The sequence below is a fragment of the Bactrocera dorsalis genome, chromosome 4, assembly GCF_023373825.1.
Source record: "Bactrocera dorsalis isolate Fly_Bdor chromosome 4, ASM2337382v1, whole genome shotgun sequence".
NCBI lineage: Eukaryota > Metazoa > Arthropoda > Insecta > Diptera > Tephritidae > Bactrocera > Bactrocera dorsalis.
In genome coordinates this window covers 25,613,523-25,635,437 of record NC_064306.1, presented here as the reverse complement: position 1 = coordinate 25,635,437, position 21,915 = coordinate 25,613,523, and the positions used below count along the sequence as shown (strand labels likewise).

The window sequence follows — 21,915 nt, the reverse complement described above, 5'->3', positions numbered from 1 at the left end:
ATGAAAACACTCCAGCTCTGAAAGTATTCGACGCAGTACCCGCCGCGGGAAGCAGAGGAAGAGGAAGACCTCCACTCCGTTGGAAGGACGAAGTGGAGAAGGACCTGGCTTCGCCTGGAATATCCAATTGGCGCCACACTGCAAAAAGAAGAAACGACTGACACGCTTTTGTTAACTCGGCTATAACCGGTATAAGCAGTATCTACGGCAGTAAAGAAAAAGAATATGTTTATAAAAGTTAGGTGTGGTCCAACGAATTGAACAAATCAGAAGTCATATTCGTTGAGAAATTAGAAAACTGGAATCAAAAGTTACTTCTCACTGATCATTTGACCATTAACGCAGGAACCTCTAAACCTTTACTTAGGCTGGCGTTAATGCAAATATCCCCTTATTTCATTTGATGAACCAAAAAAGTTCTATATAAATATAAATTATAGTAGGTTTTTGAAAGCTTTTCATTTTTCTTCGTGTTTTACGATTTGACGCACAAATATATTTTATATTTTTATTTCACGACAGAAAAGCAGACCAATACAGACCAGACTTCGACTCGAAATAAAACAAAGGGACTATTGAATTACCACTGACATACCTAACTATATACATATACATACTATACATATAAATTGTGTATTCCTTAAAGGAGTGTGTTTCAAAATGCCGATCCGGAAAGCTGTAGTCTTCTTCAATCGTGACAAAATTCGTTCTCAACTCGTTGAGCTCGACTATATTCAGGCACGACGACTGAAGGGACCCATCTATTGTGCTCTAGTGAAGGAACTGTATGAAGAAGGCTGCAAAATAGGTGCTGGGCACCTGAAAAACTTGGCGGAAAAAGAAGATTTCTTCTATGAAACTAAAGTCATACGAGATCGTGTTTGCGATAATGTAGAACTCTTAATGGCACTGTTTGAGAATATACGCGTCGCCGAGAATGTGCATATACTTGGCCACGCACAGAGCTACAAAACGACCGCCATGTGCCTTCATCAGATTATTCAATTGCTGGAACCTCACAAACTTAAATTCGATTGGCTACTCGAGGATATATACAGTGTAATAATACCAATCTGTGAATATATTGAAAGCATTGCTAATCACAATGCTGAAGAAACGATTGCTCGTATCTATTTTAAAACCGCAAAATTTCATAGTTCAAGTGGTAGGTTGCCGTACAACAAATTCAACATAACCAAATTTCTTTGATTGAATGTATTTTGCAGAAAGCTCCTTACCAAATGCGATCAAGTTTATGGAAAAAGCAATGGTATTGAGCCGAAATGAGGAATGGCTTTCAGACTATATAACTGAACGTGAGTGGGGTGTTTATCCGACGTTGCACTTGGTAGCGGGACGCGAATTCGCTGAATTGTTGTTGCGCTATGGAAGCGTTGTGGCAAAAAAAGATGCCAAGGCTGCGGAGAAGTTGTTGCACAAAGCTACAATAACCATCGCAGAGAGTAAGTTAGTTCCCGAAAATTGTTCCGGAACCGTTCAGATCAACTATATTAGACATTTAGTGTGTAGCTATTTGAAATAGAGTTCTCAATTTTGATTTTTCTTTTAGCCAGAATTGTACCCTTTTGTCATTCGTATTTTAGCCTCTATGGTGTTTTCCTTTCTGGAAACACAAAAGCCTGTTACCGTTTTTAGTCCCTTGTGACACATCTCTGTTTTATGGTCACTTGAGCAGGGCAGAGTTTGTACCAGTTGTGGGTATCTTTCACGATAAACGTGGACCATAGTTTTATTTAAGTTGGTTCAAGGGGTTCGGTGTCTCATATTGTGCATGTTCATTAGAATGACGGCATATCTTGGGTTAATCAGAATCTGATCCAATCGACTCTTTTCGATCTGTAGATAAACGATTAGTTTTTTCCTTCCTTTTGTGGAAGCCGTACGTTAGAGATATTACAAATGCAGACCTCCAATGTGTAGTTTTTTACCGTTAGCAGAGATCGTTATCAAAACTAGAGACCATGTGGATAAATTTGCACTCAATCTCGGCGGCTATCGCACTTTCAGTCACCCTTCGTAATTTCGAAACTCTAATTGTCTATTTAAACCTTTTTGTTCTCAAAGTTGGTGTAGAGAAGAATAAAATTCAATACATACGTGCGCTGCTGTCACGGACTCAATACATGTTGCAATCGGAAGATTTTGATGCTGCTTCAAAAATGCTGTTAAAAGTGCGGAAAGATATGACCTCAGGAAACGAGGTGACGGATCTCAAACAGTTATTTGATCTATTCCTATATGAAGGGATATGCTTATGGAAGTAAGTAAAAAACTCAGTAAAATTGTTATACTCTCGCAACTTGTTATTATGCTGACAAGATCGGCCATTTTAAATGTTTGGATACTTTTTGACAACTGAGTCAGTTCGCCGCGAAGTTTGTATCAAAGTACTCGCCTTCGCCTAAAAACAGCGTCGCGTTGACATTGCTCGGGAGCTGTTGGACTAAATAAAGAGTGCTCGAGGCGATAATTTTAATGAGGAAAAGTTATTAAGTTAAACCTTAAGATTTGCTAGAGTATCTAATGTTCGGTTCCCCCGAACCTAATTCTCCCTTAAGGTCCTTTTGTACGCAAATTAAATGAAAATTATTTTCAAGCTCCAAGGATAAAAACGGTGCTCTTTTTAAATTGCAAAGAGCTTTAAAATATGGACTAGAGAGTGGTTGCAAAAGCAGAGAAGCCGAAGCGCTTGTGGCTATAGGCAAGATTCATGCGGAAAACGCCTTAGAAAAAGGACCCGCTCGTCAGGCTTTCACACGTGCAAAGCAAATTTATGGAGAACTCGGTGACGTCTTGAATCGTAAGAAGGCCCGCTATATGTTGGCTAAGTTGAAAGCCGATGAGATATTTCCATTTTTCATGGATTTGCTTAAGGATAGCAAGGAGCGGTTTTGTGGATTCTATAACTTGAGACAATGGAAAAATTGCTGCAAAGCGTTTTGGAAAACAATGGGTGTTGAATCATTGGAAACTGATGAAATTTATTGCCTCTTAGAGGACGATATTAAAGATACATTCGCTTGGAACGGCGATATTTTCACTTGAATACCAACAACACTTTCCACATCACGTTCAGGCTAATCAAAATTGATTTATTTAATAAATGCAATTTCAAATGAATATCTATTCCAATTAGAGTTTACATAGGGCGGATTTCAGCTATTCCTCAATAAGAATGAAATGGGAGAAACAGACGCAATCGCCTTGTGATATCTCTAGGTGAATTCCATGAAGTCGTCAGAGTTTACTTTGTCACATTAGTTCTGGCTATGCTAACTACCCAGCTGTCTTGGAAATCGTACCTCACCCTATTATTATTTGAGAGACAATAATGTGGTGCGCTTACGCTGGTCCTTCATTATCTGGTCTTTATAACGGAGTAAAAAGTCTTCCCATACCTTTGCTTTCCCCGACGGGTACGGAGTCGAATACTCTCAGAGCAGGAGTGTTTTCATCCATTCGAACGACATGACTTAGCCAAAGTAGCCCCTGGCTCTTAACTCGCTAAACTGTGTCATTGTTCTCGTATTCGCCGTGGCCAATATGCAAAAAAAAACCTAAATCTATTGCAGAACTTTCTCACGAAAACTAGTAACGTCGACTCATCAGATGTTGTCATCGTCCATGCCTCTTCGCTATATAGAAGGACGGGGATGATGAGTGACTTGTAAAATTTAGTCTTTGTTGATCGAGAGAGGATTTTACTTTTCAATAGCCAATACTCAGTCCAAAGTAGTACCTGTTGGCAAGAGGTATTCTGCGTTGGACTGTCAACCGGGGCGTGGGAGCCAAAACGCGAGTGCGACAAATGCTTATTTCTTGACAGGTGATATTTTGTGTTGCCCTCGTTCGCTACCAGACTTTGCCATTTGTCTCGCTCCTTTGTACAACCAGGAGAAAGCAAAACCAATGGCGCGGTTGTTATGGCCAATAATATAGATGCCGTCGGCGCACGCCAGCAATTGTACACTCATGTGGAAGAAGCATGGAGGCATGTGAGTTCATGCAAGTGAAGAAAGTTCTCTGAGCGCCATTGACTTGGTAGTAGCCAGAAACGATTAAACATCAACCCCTTGAAAACGACCATCGTCCCGTTTATGAGGTGCAGGTCTCTGCCTGGCCTCAGGAACCTAATACTCGGGGGCAGAGAGATAGAGATGACCAATATGCTAAAATACCTGGATTCTACGTTGAGATAAAAGCAGCATGTTGACCATATGGTCAAAGCCACAAAGGCACTGATGGTGTGCAATCGACTGGCTGGTAAATCCTGGGGATTATCAGGTGGTTGTACACCATGGTAGTGCGACCAATTATCACTTATGGAGCGGTGATGCTGGAACCGCTACATCTAGTTATTGGTCAAGTCGCCAAACAGGCTCTGCTCCAAATGACAGCAGAGGGAACTGGCAAAGGTAATGTAATCTCTTCCCAACGATGGAAGAGCTAAGTGGCGTCATACCACTGGCTCTTCTCCGTAGGGATAGCGTTACCAAAAAGGTGAACTTCACTAGGAAGTTTAAGATCACCCTCGGCATCAATTCCGAATGGAGCGACTTTAGGGACTTTACAATTAGGTGGTACTCCGACGGCTCGAAAACGTCGGAGAGAATTGGCGTAGTGGTCGCAAGACCACGCGCAAAACTCTCCATACCTATGGATAGGTTTCCGAGCATATTCCAAGCAGAGGTATTTGCTATAAGTTGGTGCGAAGAGTTCACCTCCAAAGCAACTATCGCAATGAACGTATAGCCATACTAAACGATGGCCAAGCGGCACTCAAAGTGATTTCTTCGTACGAGATAAAATCACTATTGGTGCAGGAGTGTATAGAACAACTGAATAGTCTATCGGAATGTAACCATCAACACCTTATTTGGGTTCCAGGTCACAGAGGTATAGCCGGGAATGAACTGGCTGATGAGCTTGCCCGCTCAGCAGCATCCACCAGTATTGTAGGACCGAAACCTTTCATAGCGGTTGGTCCTCACACCATAAAGGAGTTGCTTCAAAATTATGAAATATTGGGTAGGGAGAGGCATTGGCAACAACTCCCAGGCATGCATCATGCAAAGTTGCTAATGAATTGTTAAAAAAGGTGTAAACATGTAATCAATCTCCCAAGGGAAAAACTCAGGCTACTCGTCGCCTTCTACACTGACCATTGCAAGCTCAGCTTCTTGTGCGAATTGCCGGTTTTGCGACTGAAACTCCAGAACACCTGCTAATAGACTGCACAGCAGTCTGCAGACGCAGAATAAAGGCCCTTGGATCCATGTTTCCAAATAGGGATTACATCGCCTCAATAGCACCTAGCAGTATATTGGAACACGTCGACCCTAGGTCGCGGTGCAACCCTCATTTAACTGTCTATCTATCTATCTATGTACATATGGCTTAAGCTAAAAACATCCGTTTAAAGACGAGCTAAAATGAGAAATCGAATCATCCCTTCCCAGGGTCGTGCACTGGGTTTGAGATTCGCCACGTAAAATAATCCCAAAAAGAAAAGGACTTAACAGCATTGGATATGAGAAAGGCAATATAACATACAAAAAATAAATATTTCGGTCTTACTTATAACCGTTAGCCGGACAATGTTCTAAGAGACATCTCAGCATGGTTTTTAACCCGCAACTATTGATCAAAATCAATTCCCACAACAGCCGGTTCTACGTTACCGGAATCGACCCGGATTTTGTCAACCAAGGGCAGTTATTTCGATGATCTAACCCTGTTTTGAAAGGTGAGTTTAAGGTTAAGTTTGTCATCACTGGAGCAACTCCTAGCAGTAGAGTTGCACAGTATCATCCTGACTCGTGCTGGCATTGAACCCAACCAGGGCCTTAAGATACACAGGAAATGGACCACAAATTACGTGGCCCCATGCTGCCAAAACACAACTGTGACATTATCCTCTTCAGCTGTGCAATCTACACCCAGTTCGCACACTGCGACGCCACTTCAGTCAAGACATTTTTCAGAAAAATTACAATTTCTTCCTTTTCTCCAGCTAACTTTACTTCTTAACGCACGAGTTTTTTAACGCTCATCATACATATGTATATCATCGGAATTTAGAGGTTATGCTCTAAAGAAATCCAAACTACAAAACACGCAAGTTGAAGACGCGAATCACATATCGGTAGTGTGTTTATAACCATATGGCAAGTCAAGGTACATAACATCCAAATTACGAAATATGTATAGGTAAAAATCTTACCAACATTTATATTTTTCAAATTTATTTATATATTTTGTTTTGCAATTATCGATACGGACATTATTTTATTGTGAAATTCTTATAAAACCAACTTATACTTTAATTGTCCAAAACTTGGATGAAATTACATTTGTAGGTGTTTGTATACAGGAAACTGTATATTTTTTCGTATTTTTTACACAAAATTTACGTGTAAAATTTCGAACATTTTTCTTCGTAAATAAAATTACAAATTTAGCAATATTAATATAATGATATAACCATTTTTCATTAAATTACTTTAAGTAACTTTAAACTAAGTGAAACAGTAATGGTCTTATGTACAAACGTTAAAAAGAAAGATAACGGAATTTTAGTAAATGATATTCGATCAATATCTTTGCAAAAATAAAGGCACCGAATAGTTGGTTAGTAAACACTAACAACTACAAACGCCTGCAAGAATCTCAAACATATAACAAATTTTCTTGGTTAGAGTTTAATTTCGATTATTCAATGTAAAATACACACATCCATGTGTATACTTAAAACATAGGGTGAGAAGGAAGGGGATTTTAAAAACAAAATGAATTGCGGAATTACTTTTCATGTTTTTTTTTGTGTTTTGTTTTTGTTCTTTTTTAGTTTTGTATGGTACCTAATTAATTAACGATCATACTGCTAAATTATCACTCGGTTGTCACTTCCGAGCTCAAAAGGTTCGTAGCTTCAACGGTAGAACCCAAATGCTTATCTTTAGAAATCTCATCAATACGTTCATTTACAATTCCGTCTACTATTTCGCTATCTTCTATTGCGCTGTCCCCTAAGAAATTTGAATTAGCAGTGGTATCATCTGTAATGAAAAATTGTGTTTATTTAAAGCAAATAAAAAAATAGTGGCAAATTTAAAAAATCGAATATAAATTACCATCAACAAACAACTGTAGAGATATGTCATCGTCTAATGTATCTCGCAATTTTGTACCGGTTATACAAATATTCTCAGGTGATTGGTTGTCATTTGTTTTTAGGTCGGAGATAATGTTTGTATTCGAAATCAATTCGATATCATCCTTCATTGTTTGGAGTGCTTCCTTTGAGCCAACAGCATTTTCATTGCACATAAAAGTGTTGACGATGTCGTTCAACGACTGAGAAGGTGACACTGAATCAATACGTGTAAGTTGGGGGAGCTCTGCTAATTCCACGTCTATTGTTTGCTGTTTTGTTTCCCCTACCACATTTTTATTATCTTCAACAGATTTAATTTCATCGATAACCTTGTCAGTGGTCAAGTTCTCAATATTTTTCATTGCCTCAGGTTCCGTATTACTAGATTGATTGGTGCTAGCAGGTTGCGAACTATCCACAGCCGAAACGAAACTTTCTCCTGATGTGTCTTGAACAGTGCCGGTATTGTCAATTGCGTCAATAGGTGTAGGTTCTAAATCACTGTTTGATGCTTCATTAGTTTTTTCCGAAGCAATATCATCCATGGTATTGGCGGAACTAGTTCGAGATATGCGACGTTCAGGTATTTCAATGGGCACTTCAACAAATATAAGAAAATAGTTAGTATGTTTCAATTGGGGGAAAAATTGTATAGAACTCATCATTACCTATATATTCACACTCGTCGTCTTCATCGTCCTCCTCGTCAACTTCGGCCGCAGTTAATCGCCGTAAACTACTTGGAGGCATTTTTTCATTCGCCAATTTAAGCTGTTCTTTGCGTGGGCTAGGCGTACCATCCCCTTTTAATGGACTAAAGGACTTTTTTTCACGCTTTTTTTTACCTGGCGAGGCAAATGGCGTGCTTGCAACTACTGGAACAACAAAGAGCGAGGGGTCTAATTCGATATCGTCGACAACTTTACCATTTTCCACTTTTTTGAGACGAGCTGGAGTTACAGTTAAAGAGATCGGGATCGGATTCGCTGATTTCATGGCAGCTTCCGATGTAGACGCTACATCTGGATCACATACCGAACTTATATCTGCTTCCTCCGAATCACTACTATCTCCAAATATTTCAACCTGATCGCGAAAAGAGACAGACAGATTTTTCGATTTTGATCGTTTTGCTTGTAACCGGCGAGCACGGGCATTCGATTCAAATATCAACATCATCGGATGCGAACACCTTTCGATTTTAACACGAGAACAAAATACGCGTTTGCCATACATTTTTATAAGATGTGTTCTCGTAAACTTAGTTGGTTTGGTGCTTGAAATTGCGGCGGCTGCATTTACTTTCTTCGCAATTGCCCCAGCACTCAACTTTTGTAAAGACCTTTTTTCTTTTAGTAATCCTTCAGCTTTTGTTTTTGACTTGGGTGAACGGGTAAGTGCATTTATTTTTATGAAAAACCCAGATGACTGTTTGGATTCTTTTTCGTCACAAATTCCGCCATGTTTAGAATTCGGCGACTTTCCTGAAGGTAGCATTCTATTGCTTTTATTATTTTTACCGCTATTTTTAAGATATGATTTTTTATTTTGCGTCTGTTTCTTTTCTTTTGCATGGAACTCTCGTTTAAGTTTTGCTAAATCCTGTCTTAACAAACGCACCTTGCAGCGTTTTACATTAAAATGTGTTAACTGTTGTGCTTTAACAAGCACATCTGGATCGAATAGCTTTTGTTGTGCCTTCGTGGGTGTTGACTTTTTAGGTGACTTTTCTCCGTTTTTTACTGCTGATCCAGTAAAGTCCGCTGCTTTCTTGATAAATGTTGAAGTTTTAGATGTTTTACTAAGGTTCTGATTTTTACAATCTGAGCTTTCAATTTTTTTCCTCTCTAAGAGAACTTTAAATGGTCTTACTATTAGGCCTTTTGGAGGTGATAAACTGCGACTTTTGCTTATATTTTTCCTGACAAATGTCGTCGCAGGTGGAGGCATTGATTCACGACGCACTGCAGTATTATCTAAAGGCTTAGTTTCTGTCGATAACTTCTTTGTTTTATTGGGAGTTTGCGAATTTGTATGTGATTCAGGAGAAGGTGACCTCTTAGAAGCCTTTAAAAGCTCACGTGTATTTGTAGACTCGGCAGTTTTCAAATTTGCCGGCGTCTCTGTTTTTAGTTGGTCGAATAGCGTATCCATTTTTTATAAGTTATACCTCGCGGTACAAGCTAAAATACGCAAAAATATGTTTAGTAAATATTCATTCAAAAACCGCCATTACATCCTGAAGTTACACTTACTATAGTTTTTAATGTACGGCGAGTATTTTACTGTATCAGTTTATTTATGCCTTTATTGTGATTTAAGATATATATGCGTATTTATTTAACATTTTCTTTACAATTAGCGGAATTTATGCCAAGAAAACCACCGAACTTTTTGTGCAGTGCAAAATAGACGCGTTCTTTAATGCTTTTTTCGCCGCAATGGTTTTCGCCGTTCCGATTTTGACAATTATTTTAATTGTAGAAGAGTGAAATGGATATTGCTGGCAAATCAGTGTTGTAAAATTGCACAGATCAATTTGAAAACAAAACTGCTGACTTGGAAGCACTCAAAATATTGTTGCATTCGTTTTGTGTTGTGAATTGGTGCGCCGAAGATAAAGTGAACGCTTGAAGAAGGGGTTAAGAAATGTAATTATTTAAATAAAATTTTAATAAAAATAACACTTAATTTTTTGACCTAGTAAAGCAGTTCGCATTTATTATTGTGTATTATTTTGACTGACAGCTATAACTTATGTAATAATGACATGCGTGCTGTGCCAGTTTTCTAAAAAAGAAAAGATCCGAAAAATCTATTTTTAGCTTTTTCCCAGCATAGAGCCGCACCAAAAATTGTGCGAGACGCTTAAAAAAATTTTTTTGCTTAGCTCGATTCTGGTCAAGTGTATATATTTTATATAGTGATACAACTTAAGCCGGTGTAACTACATATATGTAAAATCTAATTTTTTGCCAAATAAATCTCATAAATACGTTTTTAAATTTGTTTATTAATTTAATTTTTTAGTTCGTCGACAAAATGGATCCAGAAGCATTCTTGGATATGGCCAATCAGGTCATAAAGTTGAAAATGTTTCCTTACTTTGACATTGCACACAGTCTGCTTGCCGCACTAGCTGTTAGAGAAGATCTAGGTTCGAATGCACAATCATTTTCACGTAAACATCCGCTTGCATGTTGGCTATCTACGATGCTTGTAATTTTCTCCGGAGGCATGGTCGCCAATGCCCTGCTTGGTGAACCTATATTAGCCCCTCTGAAAAATACCCCACAATTATTCGTTGGCACAGTTGTATGGTGAGAATTTTATTATATATATATGTGCATAACATTTGAAAACATTTAATATTTAACAATAATTTAACAGGTACTTGGTTTTCTACACACCCTTTGATATCGGTTACAAAATTGGCAAGTTCCTCCCAATTAAAGTAGTTGCTAGTGCAATGAAAGAGATTTACCGTGCAAAGAAAGTTTATGATGGTGTCTCCCATGCTGCTAAGTTGTACCCAAACGCCTGGATAATTATGATTATAATAGGAACATTGAAGGGAAACGGTGCTGGATTCACTAAACTTATAGAAAGACTGATTCGAGGAGCTTGGACACCGACAGCTATGGAATTCATGCAGCCTTCATTGTAAGACCTTAAAAACGCATACGTATAAAACTATTTGCTTATGTTTTTAAATATTAATTTCAGCTATACCAAAGCTTCTTTGTTAGCTTCAATAATATTTGTACTGGATAAGAAGACAGACTGGATTTCAGCGCCCCATGCTTTAGTTTACTTCGGTATTGTTATATTCCTGGTATACTTCAAACTATCTTCAATTCTTTTGGGTATACATGATCCTTTCCTACCATTCGAAAATTTGTCCTGCGCAATATTCTTCGGCGGTATTTGGGATAGCTTAGCAAAAATTTTGGGACGTGGTCAAGCAAAAGAAGGTGAAGTGAAGGAAAGCAAAAAGAGCAATTAAAAGACCGATACGCAGTGGCTTTGTCGAAAATTGAAAAGACGTTAAAAAGTGGTTTAAAATATATGACATCCAAATACAGCAACAACAACACAACGACCTTTTTTCGAAAAGATGACATTAACGTAAACGATTTCCCTCTTTTTGTAATTTTGTTTTGATCACAGTACAGTTTTACTACAATTGACAATTTTTCATTTTGACAACAGAAATGTCCTAAGCAATGTATTCTAGTCACTTTTATACCATAGTGCTCAAAATGAAACGCAAATGTGAACCATAAAGTCATTCTTGTGATTGAACAACAAGTGGGTGAGCTTGCTCAATGATGAATTTGACCTTAGTGCTAAAGCGTTTATATTGGAGTTTAATTATTATATTGTTGATTTTAGTAATTTATTTTTTTAATATTATTTTCGTAAATATCAGTAACGGGCAGAAATACATTTAATTACAAATGACTTCGAATTTTAACATTAGCATTAATGATTATATGCTAAGATCTTGCCAAATTTAATTTAAAAACTTACGTACCATCGTTTGTATATATTTAAGAAGTACGAGGAGAAAATAAAACAATAAGCTTTATATCCAATATGGTCACGAGAAAAACTTCTCGGTGTTAAATATATTTAAAGTAATTTTACAAAAAAATTATAATAAAATTACCTTTGAGATACCAAAATATAACTTATTTTCAATTTTGTAGGACTAAGTATAAAAAATTTTTGAGACAGAAACTCCGCAGCACTTGTCATGCAAATGAAGCACCGACAAATATTTCGCAGACGCCGAAAACATTTTTTTTTATGTATAAACTATTATATAATTTAAAGGAGTTAGATACAGTCAGAAATATGGAAAAAGTACAATTTTATTTTACGGTGATGCAGTTCCACTCAAAACGAGGCTTCTTCCGGTGATCATTCCTACGCAGAAATCTTTTTATTAATATATAATCTAGAAATATATTTTTTTTGTATGAGGCACTAATTTTACATGAGAAGATATACGAGTATAAAATTAATTGAAATCCACCTAAGGATTTCTGAGTTACAAAGGTCTCCAGTTGCACTTGGAATTTTTGTCCAATAAGTTAAAATCATTGAAGAATATTTCTTAAATATAATACAAAAAAATGCTGTTAAAAATTTTTGACTAATTTTTTTTTTATTCGAAATACCCAAAACTGGTCTAAGTGGATTTGGGCCATTGAAATAAGATAATCTATCTTAAAAATCAGCAAAAATCACTAAATAAGAAAAGCAAACATCGAAAACCTAACACAATTTTTGGTCGCGATAGAACGAAACGAGTTTCAATCAAGTTTATTGCAATTATAAATAAATATAAAGAAATATTATATACGACCTTTTATAATTAGTCATCTGTATGACTTCAAGTTGGAAATTGAACCGTACAGCAACTTTTTAGGAATTCTTAAGCTTTTTCGTTCTGGCAATGCTGTATACGTATTTTTTTTTTGACATTTTGTTTTTTACTTATTCGCCGCAATTGAATTATTATATAGTTGGCATAAACGAATGTTTTTGTTTACAAAGCAAAACTTAATTAAAATTAGAAATTTTGAAATAAATTTTTAAATTTTAATTGAATTCAATATGGAAATGGATTATGAGGATGCGGGTTGGCAAGGACGTCAAAAGCAACCAGGCGAGGACGAGGTCAGCTATATCTTTATACCCTTCAACCATTGAATAATTCATATGCTTGTAATTTTAGGAAATGCCTGAGGATAATCCACAGGAAACTATTCAAGAATGCCTTGAAAAATTTCTCACACCTGATTATATAATGGAACCCGGAATATTTACGCAACTAAAGCGCTATTTCCAATCCGGTGGTTCCCCAGAAGAAGTTATTACAATGCTGTCGGAAAACTATAAAGCTGTTGCTCAAATGGCAAATTTGCTTGCTGAATGGCTTATACTTGCTGGCGTTAAAGTCACCGATGTACAAGCAATGGTGGAAAACCATCTTAAAGATATGATTTTGAAGACCTTTGATCCTAAAAAAGCCGATACAATATTTACAGAAGAAGGTGAGACGCCTGATTGGTTAACTGAAATGATTGATCATCATACATGGCGTTCACTTATTTACCGACTGGCGGAGGAGTATCCCGATTGCTTAATGTTGAACTTCACCATAAAATTAATCTCAGATGCTGGTTTCCAAAGCGAAATCACATCAATTTCAACTGCCGCACAGCAAATTGAAGTATTTTCGCGCGTCCTTAAAACTTCCATTACAAAGTTCCTTAACAATCCCGAAGACATACAAGGGGCTATACAAGAATGCGCGCGCATGGTATGCCACGGACAGCATACATATGTTTACTCACAAGTACTAATTCAAGTATTAAGTCAGGAGACGAAAGGTGGCTTCAATATGAAGCGTCTCTCACAAGAGATTACAAAGTATGCGCTGCAAAAGTAAGTTTAATTTAAGTAAATTAATTAAAACTATATTATGATAATGATCTTGTGCAAATATATTTGTGTTTTTTTAGTAATCAAAATGTAACTCCCATCACTATGGCTCTTAACGGCTCTGCGGCATATCCACAAGCATGCCAGGCTCTGTCATCGATGCTTTCACGCAACACGCTTAATCCTGCAGATATTACAGTTTTGTTTCGAAATTATTCTGCGGCAGACCCACCACCAATCGATTTAATACGCAATCCCCAATTCCTGGAATTGCTCGTAGATTCTCTGTTCAAAGCTGGAGTAAAAATTAATCCTGAACACAAGTCGAAGTATATCCATTTGTTGGCTTATGCGGCTTCAGTAGTTGACACGCCGGCAAAGAAGCGGCCGATGACCGAGCGTGTACTCAATAAAGATGAATTGAAAAGCACAATACAAGCAATCGAAAAAGTTCACGCAATTTGCAATGTTAACAAAGGCTCCACCGAACTAATTGCGGAATTGCAAACGCTCTACAATTGCATTAAGTAAATTATAAATTGAAAAAAGAAAGAAAAAATGTGTACTAATTTTACTTAAAAAATTGCAGATATCCAGTGGTTGGTGTTGGTGTTATACGTTGGATTGAGAACACAGTTACCGAGCCGTCTTACTTCAAACTATCTACCGACAGTTGCCCTACCCATTTGGCCATACTAGATGAAGTCGCTGCTGTGCATCCCACATTGCATCAGCAGATTTTACGGTTACTTATAAGGCTATTCGAATCGAAGCAGGATGAGCTAGAGATTTTAGTACAACTAGAAATGAAGAAAATGTTATTGGACCGAATGGTTAATCTATTGACTCGTGGCTGTGTGGTGCCCGTTGTTAAATATATTAAACAGTGCTGCGCTAAAGGTGATACAGACATATCACTCATACGGTACTTTGTTACTGAAGTACTTGAGACTATAACGCCACCATATTCACCAGAATTTGTGCAATTGTTCTTGCCAATGGTGGAAAATGAGGAAATTACAGGTACTATGCGAGGTGAAGGTGATAACGATCCAGTTTCGGAATTTATCGGTGAGTATTTTACCAATTTCATTTCAAATATTTTATACGAATGTTTAACACTTATTATTTCTGTTTTAGTGCACTGCAAAGCTCGCTACACCACCGTTTAGTTCAGTGATTACAAGTTATGTGAAATATAAGCATTATCCTGAAAGCTTATCGGACTTTTATGACACAGAAAAATCTACTTCAGTGGCTATTTATCACTAGAAGAGGAGATAAAAATATATTTAACTATGTTATCTGCTGCAGTAATTTGTTTAAATTGTATTTAACATACAACTACAATTATCATTTTTACTTTTTTCCAGTTTATTTTTATGGCTTTATTCACAGTACATTTGTATCTAAATACACTTTTGTAAGAATAATTTATCGTTTTCTTAATGACAAAGCAGATAATGAATAATATTAATTGTATTATAAATGGTTCAATGTATTTTTCGTGTAAAGGGTTATTGAATTTATTAATAGGGACTCGTTCCAAAAACTACAACACATAGAAACTAGGATCTTCACGCTTTATAACATTAGTGGACATCTTTCTGCTTGTATTATAGATCTGTCTTGTAGGTGCGAAAGTTTATAGAAAATGGAGCTAGAAATCAAGAGGATTAGCTTGTGAGAATGACCTCATGAAGTCTTGAATGTTATATGTTTCGGTCGAGGTCAGGTATTTTATAGTAATACTGGGATTTCTCGCGACCGTTCTGCATCGACTTAATTTTATACTCAATCAAAAAAATGTTCGACGTTTGAGAAGTCCCACAAATTAATGAATACAATGGTTCGGGTGGAGTTTTTAATGCTTTGCTATTAGCAGAACACATCCCGGGCGTTTCACCTTGAAAGTTAGCAGAATCACAATTTGGATAAATCCATCATTCCAATGTATCCGTACATACTATAATTATAATCGGCACAATTCCGATTTCTTTGGCGCCGCAATCTGAAGGTACCGTTGGAAAGAGGAAGTCCTCTTGATTAAAAAATATATAAAGAGTTATAGGGTCCGCAAACGCTTAGTTTGCGAGATATTCGACTTCAAAGTTCAAAAATTCCTAAAATTCGAACATTACAACAAGCTATTTCCCCACATTATGAAAGGCATACATGCACCAATTATTGTATCAACTTCAACGAATTGAACAACTGATTGCTACGTATGTATATGGAGCAGTTGTATGAGTTGAATCAACTGGTTGGATGAAAATCAAAATTTTTTGATATTTTGTGAAGTTGGTTGTGTTAGTTGGATAGTGTTTGGGTTGGTTGTGCGATTTCAAACGATTTCGCCATTTTATTTCGGCTGTCGAAGAGAGCGCGTCATATGTAATAAGTAAAGCAACAACTTCAGAGCTCATGTTTAAGCAACGAAGTGAATATTCAAAATGAAGTTGGCCTCAAAATTGTATTAAAAGTTGTGTCGTGTGTAGCGACAAGGGCAATTTCTAGCCCAACTCAATCAACCAACTAATTGATGTGTGTATGCTTTGCATTAAACACACTTTTCGCACATTTTTTACTTCAAATTAATTAAACTAAACTATAAACATAAGAAACGACTGGCGCGCTGTTGTTGACTCGGCTGTAATCGCGTAAGCGGTGTCTACGCCAGTAAAGAAGAAGAAACTATAAACATTTAAATACATCCAGATTTTTCACTTTTTGTAGGTTTTTTACCTAAGAAATCTTTATCTTAAAAATTACTTTTTACACTCGTAGTGAGCATCATTTATGTTCTAACAATTATGAGGAAATGGAGCGCTGCCATATGATAATAAGCAAATATGAGCAATTCGCTGAATTTCTCTATTTTAATATTTTAATTCCTCTTTCTTTATTTAGCAATCTTAGTTCTAAAAAGCAAAAAACGCACGCCAACAAACACAAGGAAGTTTCGACGACGAGAAGCTGCAATCACAACAGACAGCCGAACGATTTTCTACTCGGCTTGCACTCCTGCTCTCTGAGAGCACTCGTCGGTATAAGGGAGCTGTGGGACGGCATTTCAAACTCCTTACGTACAGCTGCAACTGAAACCATTGGTTTTCAGAAAGTCCAAGAGAACAGCTGGTACGACGAGGAGTGCCGGGTCGCAGCGGTGAGAAAACCGACTGCCTACCTCGCAACGTTACGATCGACCACAACACGTGCGGGATGGGATAGATACCGAGAGCTGAAAAGGGAAGCGAAACGCATCTGCAGACGGAAAAAGAAAGAGGCCGAAATGCGTGAGAACGAAGAGCTTGATAAGCTGGCCGACAGGGGTAATGCTCGAAAATTCTACGAAAAGATGCGGCGACTTACAGAAGGTTTCAAGACCGACGCATACTCTTGTAGAACCCCCAAAGGTGATCTAGTCACCGATGCCCAAAGCATACTTAAATTATGGAGGAAACACTTCTCCAGCCTGCTGAATGGCAGTGAACGTACAACGCCAGGAGAAGGCGAAGCCGATTCCCCTATAGATGACGATAGAGCAGACGTTCCATTGCCCGACCATGAAGAAGTTCGAATAGCAATTACCCGCCTGAAGAACAACAAAGCGGCGGTGGCCGATGGCCGTGCTGTTCAAACACGGCGGCGAAGAACTGATAAGGAGCATGCATCAGCTTCTTTGCAAAATATGGTCGGACGAAAGCATGACCGACGATTGCAATTTAAGTGTGCTTTGCCCAGTCCTGAGATCTGTTCCAACTGCAGTAGGATAAGCCTCCTGATGATAGCCTTTAAGTTTCTGTAGATCGTATTCTGTGAAAGATTAAAGCCCACCGTCAACAAACTGATTGGACCAGTGTGGCGTTAGACCTGGCAAATCAACAACTGACCAGATATTCACCATGCGCCAAATCGTGGAAAAGACCAGTGAAAGGAGAAACAACACTCACCACCTAATCGTTGATTTCAAAGCTGCCTTTGCCAGCATAAAAAGAAACTGCTTTATGCGGCGATGTCTGAATTTGGTATCTCCGCAAAACTGATTCGGGTGTGTAAACTGACGTTAAGCAACACCAAAAAGCTCCGTCAGGATCGGGAAGTACCTCTCCGAGGCGTTCGAAACCAAATGAGGTTTCAGACAAGTCGTCTGCCTTTAGTGCGATTTCTTCAATCTACTGCTGGAGAAAATTATTCGAGCTGCAGAACTGAATCGAGCAGGTACAATCTTATATAAGAGTGTACAGCTGCTGGCGTTAGTTCTGCTTTCTCCGTTAGTTCTGCTTTCTCCAGACTGAACAAGGAAGCAAAAGGAATGGGTCTGGCAGTGAACGAGGGCAAGACGAAATGTCTCCTGTCATCAAACAAACAGTCGTCGCACTCGCGACTTGGCTCTCACGTCACTGTTGACAGTCATAACTTTGAAGTTGTAGATAATTTCGTCTATCTTGGAACCAGCATTAACACCACCAACAATGTCAGCCTGGAAATCCAACGCAGGATTACTCTTGCCAACAGGTGCTACTTCGGACTGAGTAGGCAATTGAAAAGTAAAGTCCTCTCTCGACGAACAAAAGCCAAACTCTATAAGTCACTCATTATTCCCGTCCTGCTATATGGTGCAGAGGCTTGGACGATGACAACAACTGATGAACCGACGAGTTTTCGAGAGAAAGGTTCTGCGAAAGATTTATGGTCCTTTGCGCATTGGCCACGGTGAATATCGCATTCGATGGAACGATGAGCTGTATGAGATATACGACGACATTGACATAGTTCAGTGAATTAAAAGACAGCGGCTACGCTGGCTAAGTTATGTCGTCCGAATAGATGAATACACTGCAGCTCTGAAGGTATTCGACGCAGTACCCGCCGCGGGAAGCAAAAGATAGAAACCTGTATGTAGGAGGACCTTCCCGTTACAACTAAAAACTCATATTTCGAGAGGCTTTCTTAGAGCTGTCAAGGAACATATTTTCCCGAGTACCAATCGAAAAAATTTTTTTTTAACCATATATGTACATAGATTAGGATAACGGGACAAGTTGAAATCTGGGTGACTGTCTGTCTGCCCGTCCGTCCGTGCAAGCTGTAACCTTATTTAAAATTGGGACATCTTGATGCGCGTTCTTTGGAAAAAAATTTAGTTCGTAGATGGGCGTAATTGGACCACTGTCACGCCCACAAAACGCCATTAATCCATAACTAAGCACTAAATTAAGATATAGAACTGTAATTTCGTACGGTACATGTGTGCCCAAAATTTTGAAAAAGTGGGCCTGCTCTCCAAAAGGTTTAATGTATATATCTCCTAAAATGGTAAAGCTACAACAACCAAATTCACCAGAGTAAATATTTTAAGAATCTTTACCGGCAGTGTGAAATGGATCAAGCTACTACCATTAAAGCGCGATAAATCAACAACTAAGTACGCCAAAAACAATAAATTTTGTATTCGAGATGATGTGAGAGGACTCAAAAGGAGCCCTGAACGATAGGCGTGGCATCGCACATTTTTAAGTGAAATTAAAAACTTGTCCAAATCGAAACAAAACTGGTCAAGCCCTAGTGTGTCCATAGTTGACTCTTCACCGAAAATATTTGTTAATGTGTGAGATATATAATTGAAATTTGCGGTGAAACCTTTCCTGATAATAGTTTTCCTTTTTCGTTAGACGATTTTGTAAAAAAAGAGTAAGTTTTGAAAACGACTTGTTATTGTGCCTGATATCTAGACTCTATTTAAGTGGTAAGTCTCAAAGTTGTTATCATCGAAGTCATCAAACGGGAGGTCCAGGAAACGTGCTGTTTCGGCAGAGTCGGACCATAGAGAGAGATTCAGCCGATATTGAATGGGATTAATTGGGCATGCTTTGGCAGTAATCGCAGTCGTGTACTGAGTGAAAGAGTATTGAGCTTAACACTAAAAATCTTAGGGTTCTTAACAGTCGGAATTTTATTGCTTTCGAATAGGATAGTAAGATCCACTCTGTATTTGTTTGTCTTTTCTTCTCTTCTTAATTGGCGTAGACACCGCTTACGCGATTATAGCCCAGTTAACAACAGCGCACTCGTTGTTTCTTCTTTTCGCAACGTGGCGCCAATTGGAAATTCCAGGCGAAGCCAGGTCTTTCTCCGCCTGGTCTTTTCAACGGAGTGGAGGTCTTCCTCTTCCTCTGATTCTCCCAGCGGGTACTGCGTCGAATACTTTCAGAGCTGAAGTGTTTTCGTCCATCCGGACAACATGACCTAGCCAGCGTAGCCGCTGTCTCTTAATTCGCCAAACTATGTCAATGTCGTCGTATATCTCGTACAGCTCATCGTTCCATCGAATGCGATATTCGCCGTGGCCAACGCGCAAAGGACCATAGATCTTTCGCAGAACTTTTCTCTCGAAAACTCGCAACGTCGACTTATCGGTTGTTGACATAGTCCAAGCCTCTGCACCATATAGCAGGACGGGAATGATGAGTGACTTATAGAGTTTGGTTTTTGTTTGTCGAGAGAGGACTTTGCTTCTCAATTGCCTACTTAGTCCGAAGTAGCACCTGTTGGCAAGAGTTATCCTGTGTTGGATTTCCAGGCTGACATTGTTGGTTTACACTGGTTCCAATATAGGCAAAATTATCTACAACTTCAAAGTTATGACTGTCAACAGTGACGTGAGTGCCAAGTTGCGAGTGCGACGACTGTTTGTTTGATGACAGGAGATATTTCGTCTTGCCCTCGTTCCATCAATGATATGATGATATCAATATAATCGGCATACGCCAGCAGCAGCTGTACACTCTTATAAAAGATTGTACCTGCTCGATTAAGTTCTGCAGCTCGAATAATTTTCTCCAGCAGCGTTCTCAACGTCAGTTTACACAACCGTATTAATTTTTCAGGGATACCAAATTCAGACATCGCGGCATAGAGGCAGCTCCTTTTCGTGGTGTCGAAAGCAGCTTTGAAATCGACGAAGAGGTGGTGTGTGTGTGTCGATTCTCCTTTCACGGGTCGTTTCCAAGTTTTGGCGCATAGTGAAAATCTGGCCCGTTGTTGGTTTTCCAGGTCTAATGCAACACTGCTAAGCTCCATTCAGTTTGTTGACGGATAGAAACCTTATATGCGATATTGGGGAGGCTAATCCCTCGGTAGTTTATGCAGATTGTAAGGTGTCCCTTTTTGTGGATTAGGCAGAGCACAGTTAAATTCCAATCGTTGAGCATGCATTCGTCCGACCATATTTTACAATAAAAGCTGATGCATACTCTTAATTAGTTCTTCGCCGCCTTATTTGAATAGCTCGACCGGCAATCCATCGGCCCCTGCCGCTTTCTTGTTCTTCAGGTGGGCAATTGCTATTCGAACTACTTCATGGTCGGGTAGTGGAACGTCTGCTCCATCGTCATCGATTGGGGAATCGGGTTCGCCTTCTCCTGGCGTTGTGCATTCACTGCCATTCAGCAGGCTGGAGAAGTGTTCCCTCCATAATTAAAGTATGCTCTGGGCATCGGTCACTAGATCACCTTTGGGGGATCTACAAGAGTATGCTCCGGTCTTCAAACCTTCTGTAAGCCGCCGCATGTTTTCGTAGAATTTTCGAGCATTTCCCCTGTCGGCTAGCTTATCAAGCTCTTCGTAATCACTCGTTTCGGCCTCTCTCTTTTTCTGTCTGCAAATGCGTTTCGCTTCCCCCCTTCAGCTCTCGGCATCTATCCCATCCCACACGTGTTGTGGTCGATCGTAACGTTGCGAGGTAGGCAGTCTGTTTTTCTCACCGCAGCGACACGGCACTCCTCGTCGTACCAGCTGTTCTTTTGCACTTTCCGAAAACCAATGGTTTCGGTTGCAGCTGTACGTAAGGAGTTTGAAATGCCGTCCCACAGTTCCCTTATACCGAGTTGTTGGCGAGTGCTCTCAGAGTGCAGGAGTGCAAGCCGAGTAGAAAATCGTTGGGCTGTCTGTTGTGATTGCAGCTCCTTGACGAACCTTCCTTGTGTTTGTTGTCGTGCGCTTTTTGCTGCACAGAAGCGGGTGCGAATCTTGGCTGCAACAAGATATTGGCCGAGTCGAAGTTCGGTCCTCGGAGCCTACGCACGTCTAGAAGACTGGAGACGCGTTTTCCGTCTATCGCAACATGATCGATCTGGTTGGAGACTTTTCGATCCGGAGACATCCAGGTAGCTTGATGTATTTTCTTGTGCTGGAATCTAGTACTACAGATAACCATATTTCGAGCCCCGGCGAAGTCAATCAGCCTCAACCTATTTGGGGATGTTTCCTCGTGGAGGCTG

General features: G+C 39.1%; 4 protein-coding genes across 5 annotated transcripts; 3 read left to right on the top strand and 1 right to left on the bottom strand.

Annotated features, from left to right (window-relative positions):
- The first annotated feature begins 449 nt into the window (after positions 1-449).
- LOC105231311 (uncharacterized) lies at positions 450-3,150 on the top strand. The gene is made up of 4 exons (XM_011212542.2): positions 450-1,165; positions 1,227-1,463; positions 2,086-2,281; positions 2,619-3,150. Exons 1-4 carry the CDS (start codon positions 661-663, stop codon positions 3,064-3,066), a joined length of 1,386 nt encoding a protein of 461 aa, XP_011210844.2. The 5' UTR covers positions 450-660; the 3' UTR covers positions 3,067-3,150.
- Positions 3,151-6,339: 3,189 nt separating this feature from the next.
- LOC105231327 (uncharacterized) lies at positions 6,340-9,615 on the bottom strand. Its single transcript, XM_011212566.4, has 4 exons — positions 9,433-9,615; positions 7,846-9,360; positions 7,155-7,775; positions 6,340-7,079 (listed from the first exon to the last, which is right to left on the bottom strand). Exons 2-4 carry the CDS (start codon positions 9,329-9,331, stop codon positions 6,913-6,915), a joined length of 2,274 nt encoding a protein of 757 aa, XP_011210868.3. The 5' UTR covers positions 9,332-9,360; positions 9,433-9,615; the 3' UTR covers positions 6,340-6,912.
- Positions 9,616-9,681: 66 nt separating this feature from the next.
- Positions 9,682-11,870, top strand: LOC105231317 (trimeric intracellular cation channel type 1B.1). Of its 2 annotated transcripts, none has more exons than XM_049456003.1 (4): positions 9,682-9,828; positions 10,208-10,497; positions 10,568-10,840; positions 10,904-11,870. In XM_049456003.1, the coding sequence occupies exons 2-4, from the start codon at positions 10,220-10,222 to the stop codon at positions 11,181-11,183; spliced, it is 831 nt and encodes a 276-aa protein (XP_049311960.1). In that variant the 5' UTR covers positions 9,682-9,828; positions 10,208-10,219; the 3' UTR covers positions 11,184-11,870. The 2 variants fall into 2 exon arrangements, with proteins under 2 accessions (XP_049311960.1, XP_029408999.2); XM_029553139.2 differs by lacking the exon at positions 9,682-9,828 and adding an exon at positions 9,976-10,134.
- An 812-nt stretch (positions 11,871-12,682) lies between these two features.
- On the top strand, positions 12,683-15,130 carry LOC105231332 (negative elongation factor D). Its single transcript, XM_011212580.4, has 5 exons — positions 12,683-12,865; positions 12,924-13,636; positions 13,714-14,160; positions 14,223-14,704; positions 14,774-15,130. Exons 1-5 carry the CDS (start codon positions 12,803-12,805, stop codon positions 14,803-14,805), a joined length of 1,737 nt encoding a protein of 578 aa, XP_011210882.1. The 5' UTR covers positions 12,683-12,802; the 3' UTR covers positions 14,806-15,130.
- Positions 15,131-21,915: the final 6,785 nt, after the last annotated feature.

What these genes read in the sequence shown, in the direction of transcription:
- LOC105231327 (XM_011212566.4), bottom strand. Translation starts at nt 9,331, where the DNA reads ATGGATACGCTATTCGACCAACTAAAAACAGAGACGCCGGCAAATTTG. An exon ending in CGACGAGTGTGAATATATAG is followed by an intron (nt 7,776 to 7,845) that starts GTAATGATGAGT and finishes TATTTGTTGAAG; the next exon opens with TGCCCATTGAAATACCTGAA. An exon ending in TCTACAGTTGTTTGTTGATG is followed by an intron (nt 7,080 to 7,154) that starts GTAATTTATATT and finishes TTTTCATTACAG; the next exon opens with ATGATACCACTGCTAATTCA.
- LOC105231311 (XM_011212542.2), top strand. Translation starts at nt 661, where the DNA reads ATGCCGATCCGGAAAGCTGTAGTCTTCTTCAATCGTGACAAAATTCGT. An exon ending in TACAATAACCATCGCAGAGA is followed by an intron (nt 1,464 to 2,085) that starts GTAAGTTAGTTC and finishes TTGTTCTCAAAG; the next exon opens with TTGGTGTAGAGAAGAATAAA. An exon ending in GAAGGGATATGCTTATGGAA is followed by an intron (nt 2,282 to 2,618) that starts GTAAGTAAAAAA and finishes ATTATTTTCAAG; the next exon opens with CTCCAAGGATAAAAACGGTG.
- LOC105231317 (XM_049456003.1), top strand. Translation starts at nt 10,220, where the DNA reads ATGGATCCAGAAGCATTCTTGGATATGGCCAATCAGGTCATAAAGTTG. An exon ending in TTCGTTGGCACAGTTGTATG is followed by an intron (nt 10,498 to 10,567) that starts GTGAGAATTTTA and finishes ATAATTTAACAG; the next exon opens with GTACTTGGTTTTCTACACAC. An exon ending in GAATTCATGCAGCCTTCATT is followed by an intron (nt 10,841 to 10,903) that starts GTAAGACCTTAA and finishes TATTAATTTCAG; the next exon opens with CTATACCAAAGCTTCTTTGT.
- LOC105231332 (XM_011212580.4), top strand. Translation starts at nt 12,803, where the DNA reads ATGGAAATGGATTATGAGGATGCGGGTTGGCAAGGACGTCAAAAGCAA. An exon ending in AGCAACCAGGCGAGGACGAG is followed by an intron (nt 12,866 to 12,923) that starts GTCAGCTATATC and finishes TTGTAATTTTAG; the next exon opens with GAAATGCCTGAGGATAATCC. An exon ending in ACAAAGTATGCGCTGCAAAA is followed by an intron (nt 13,637 to 13,713) that starts GTAAGTTTAATT and finishes GTGTTTTTTTAG; the next exon opens with TAATCAAAATGTAACTCCCA.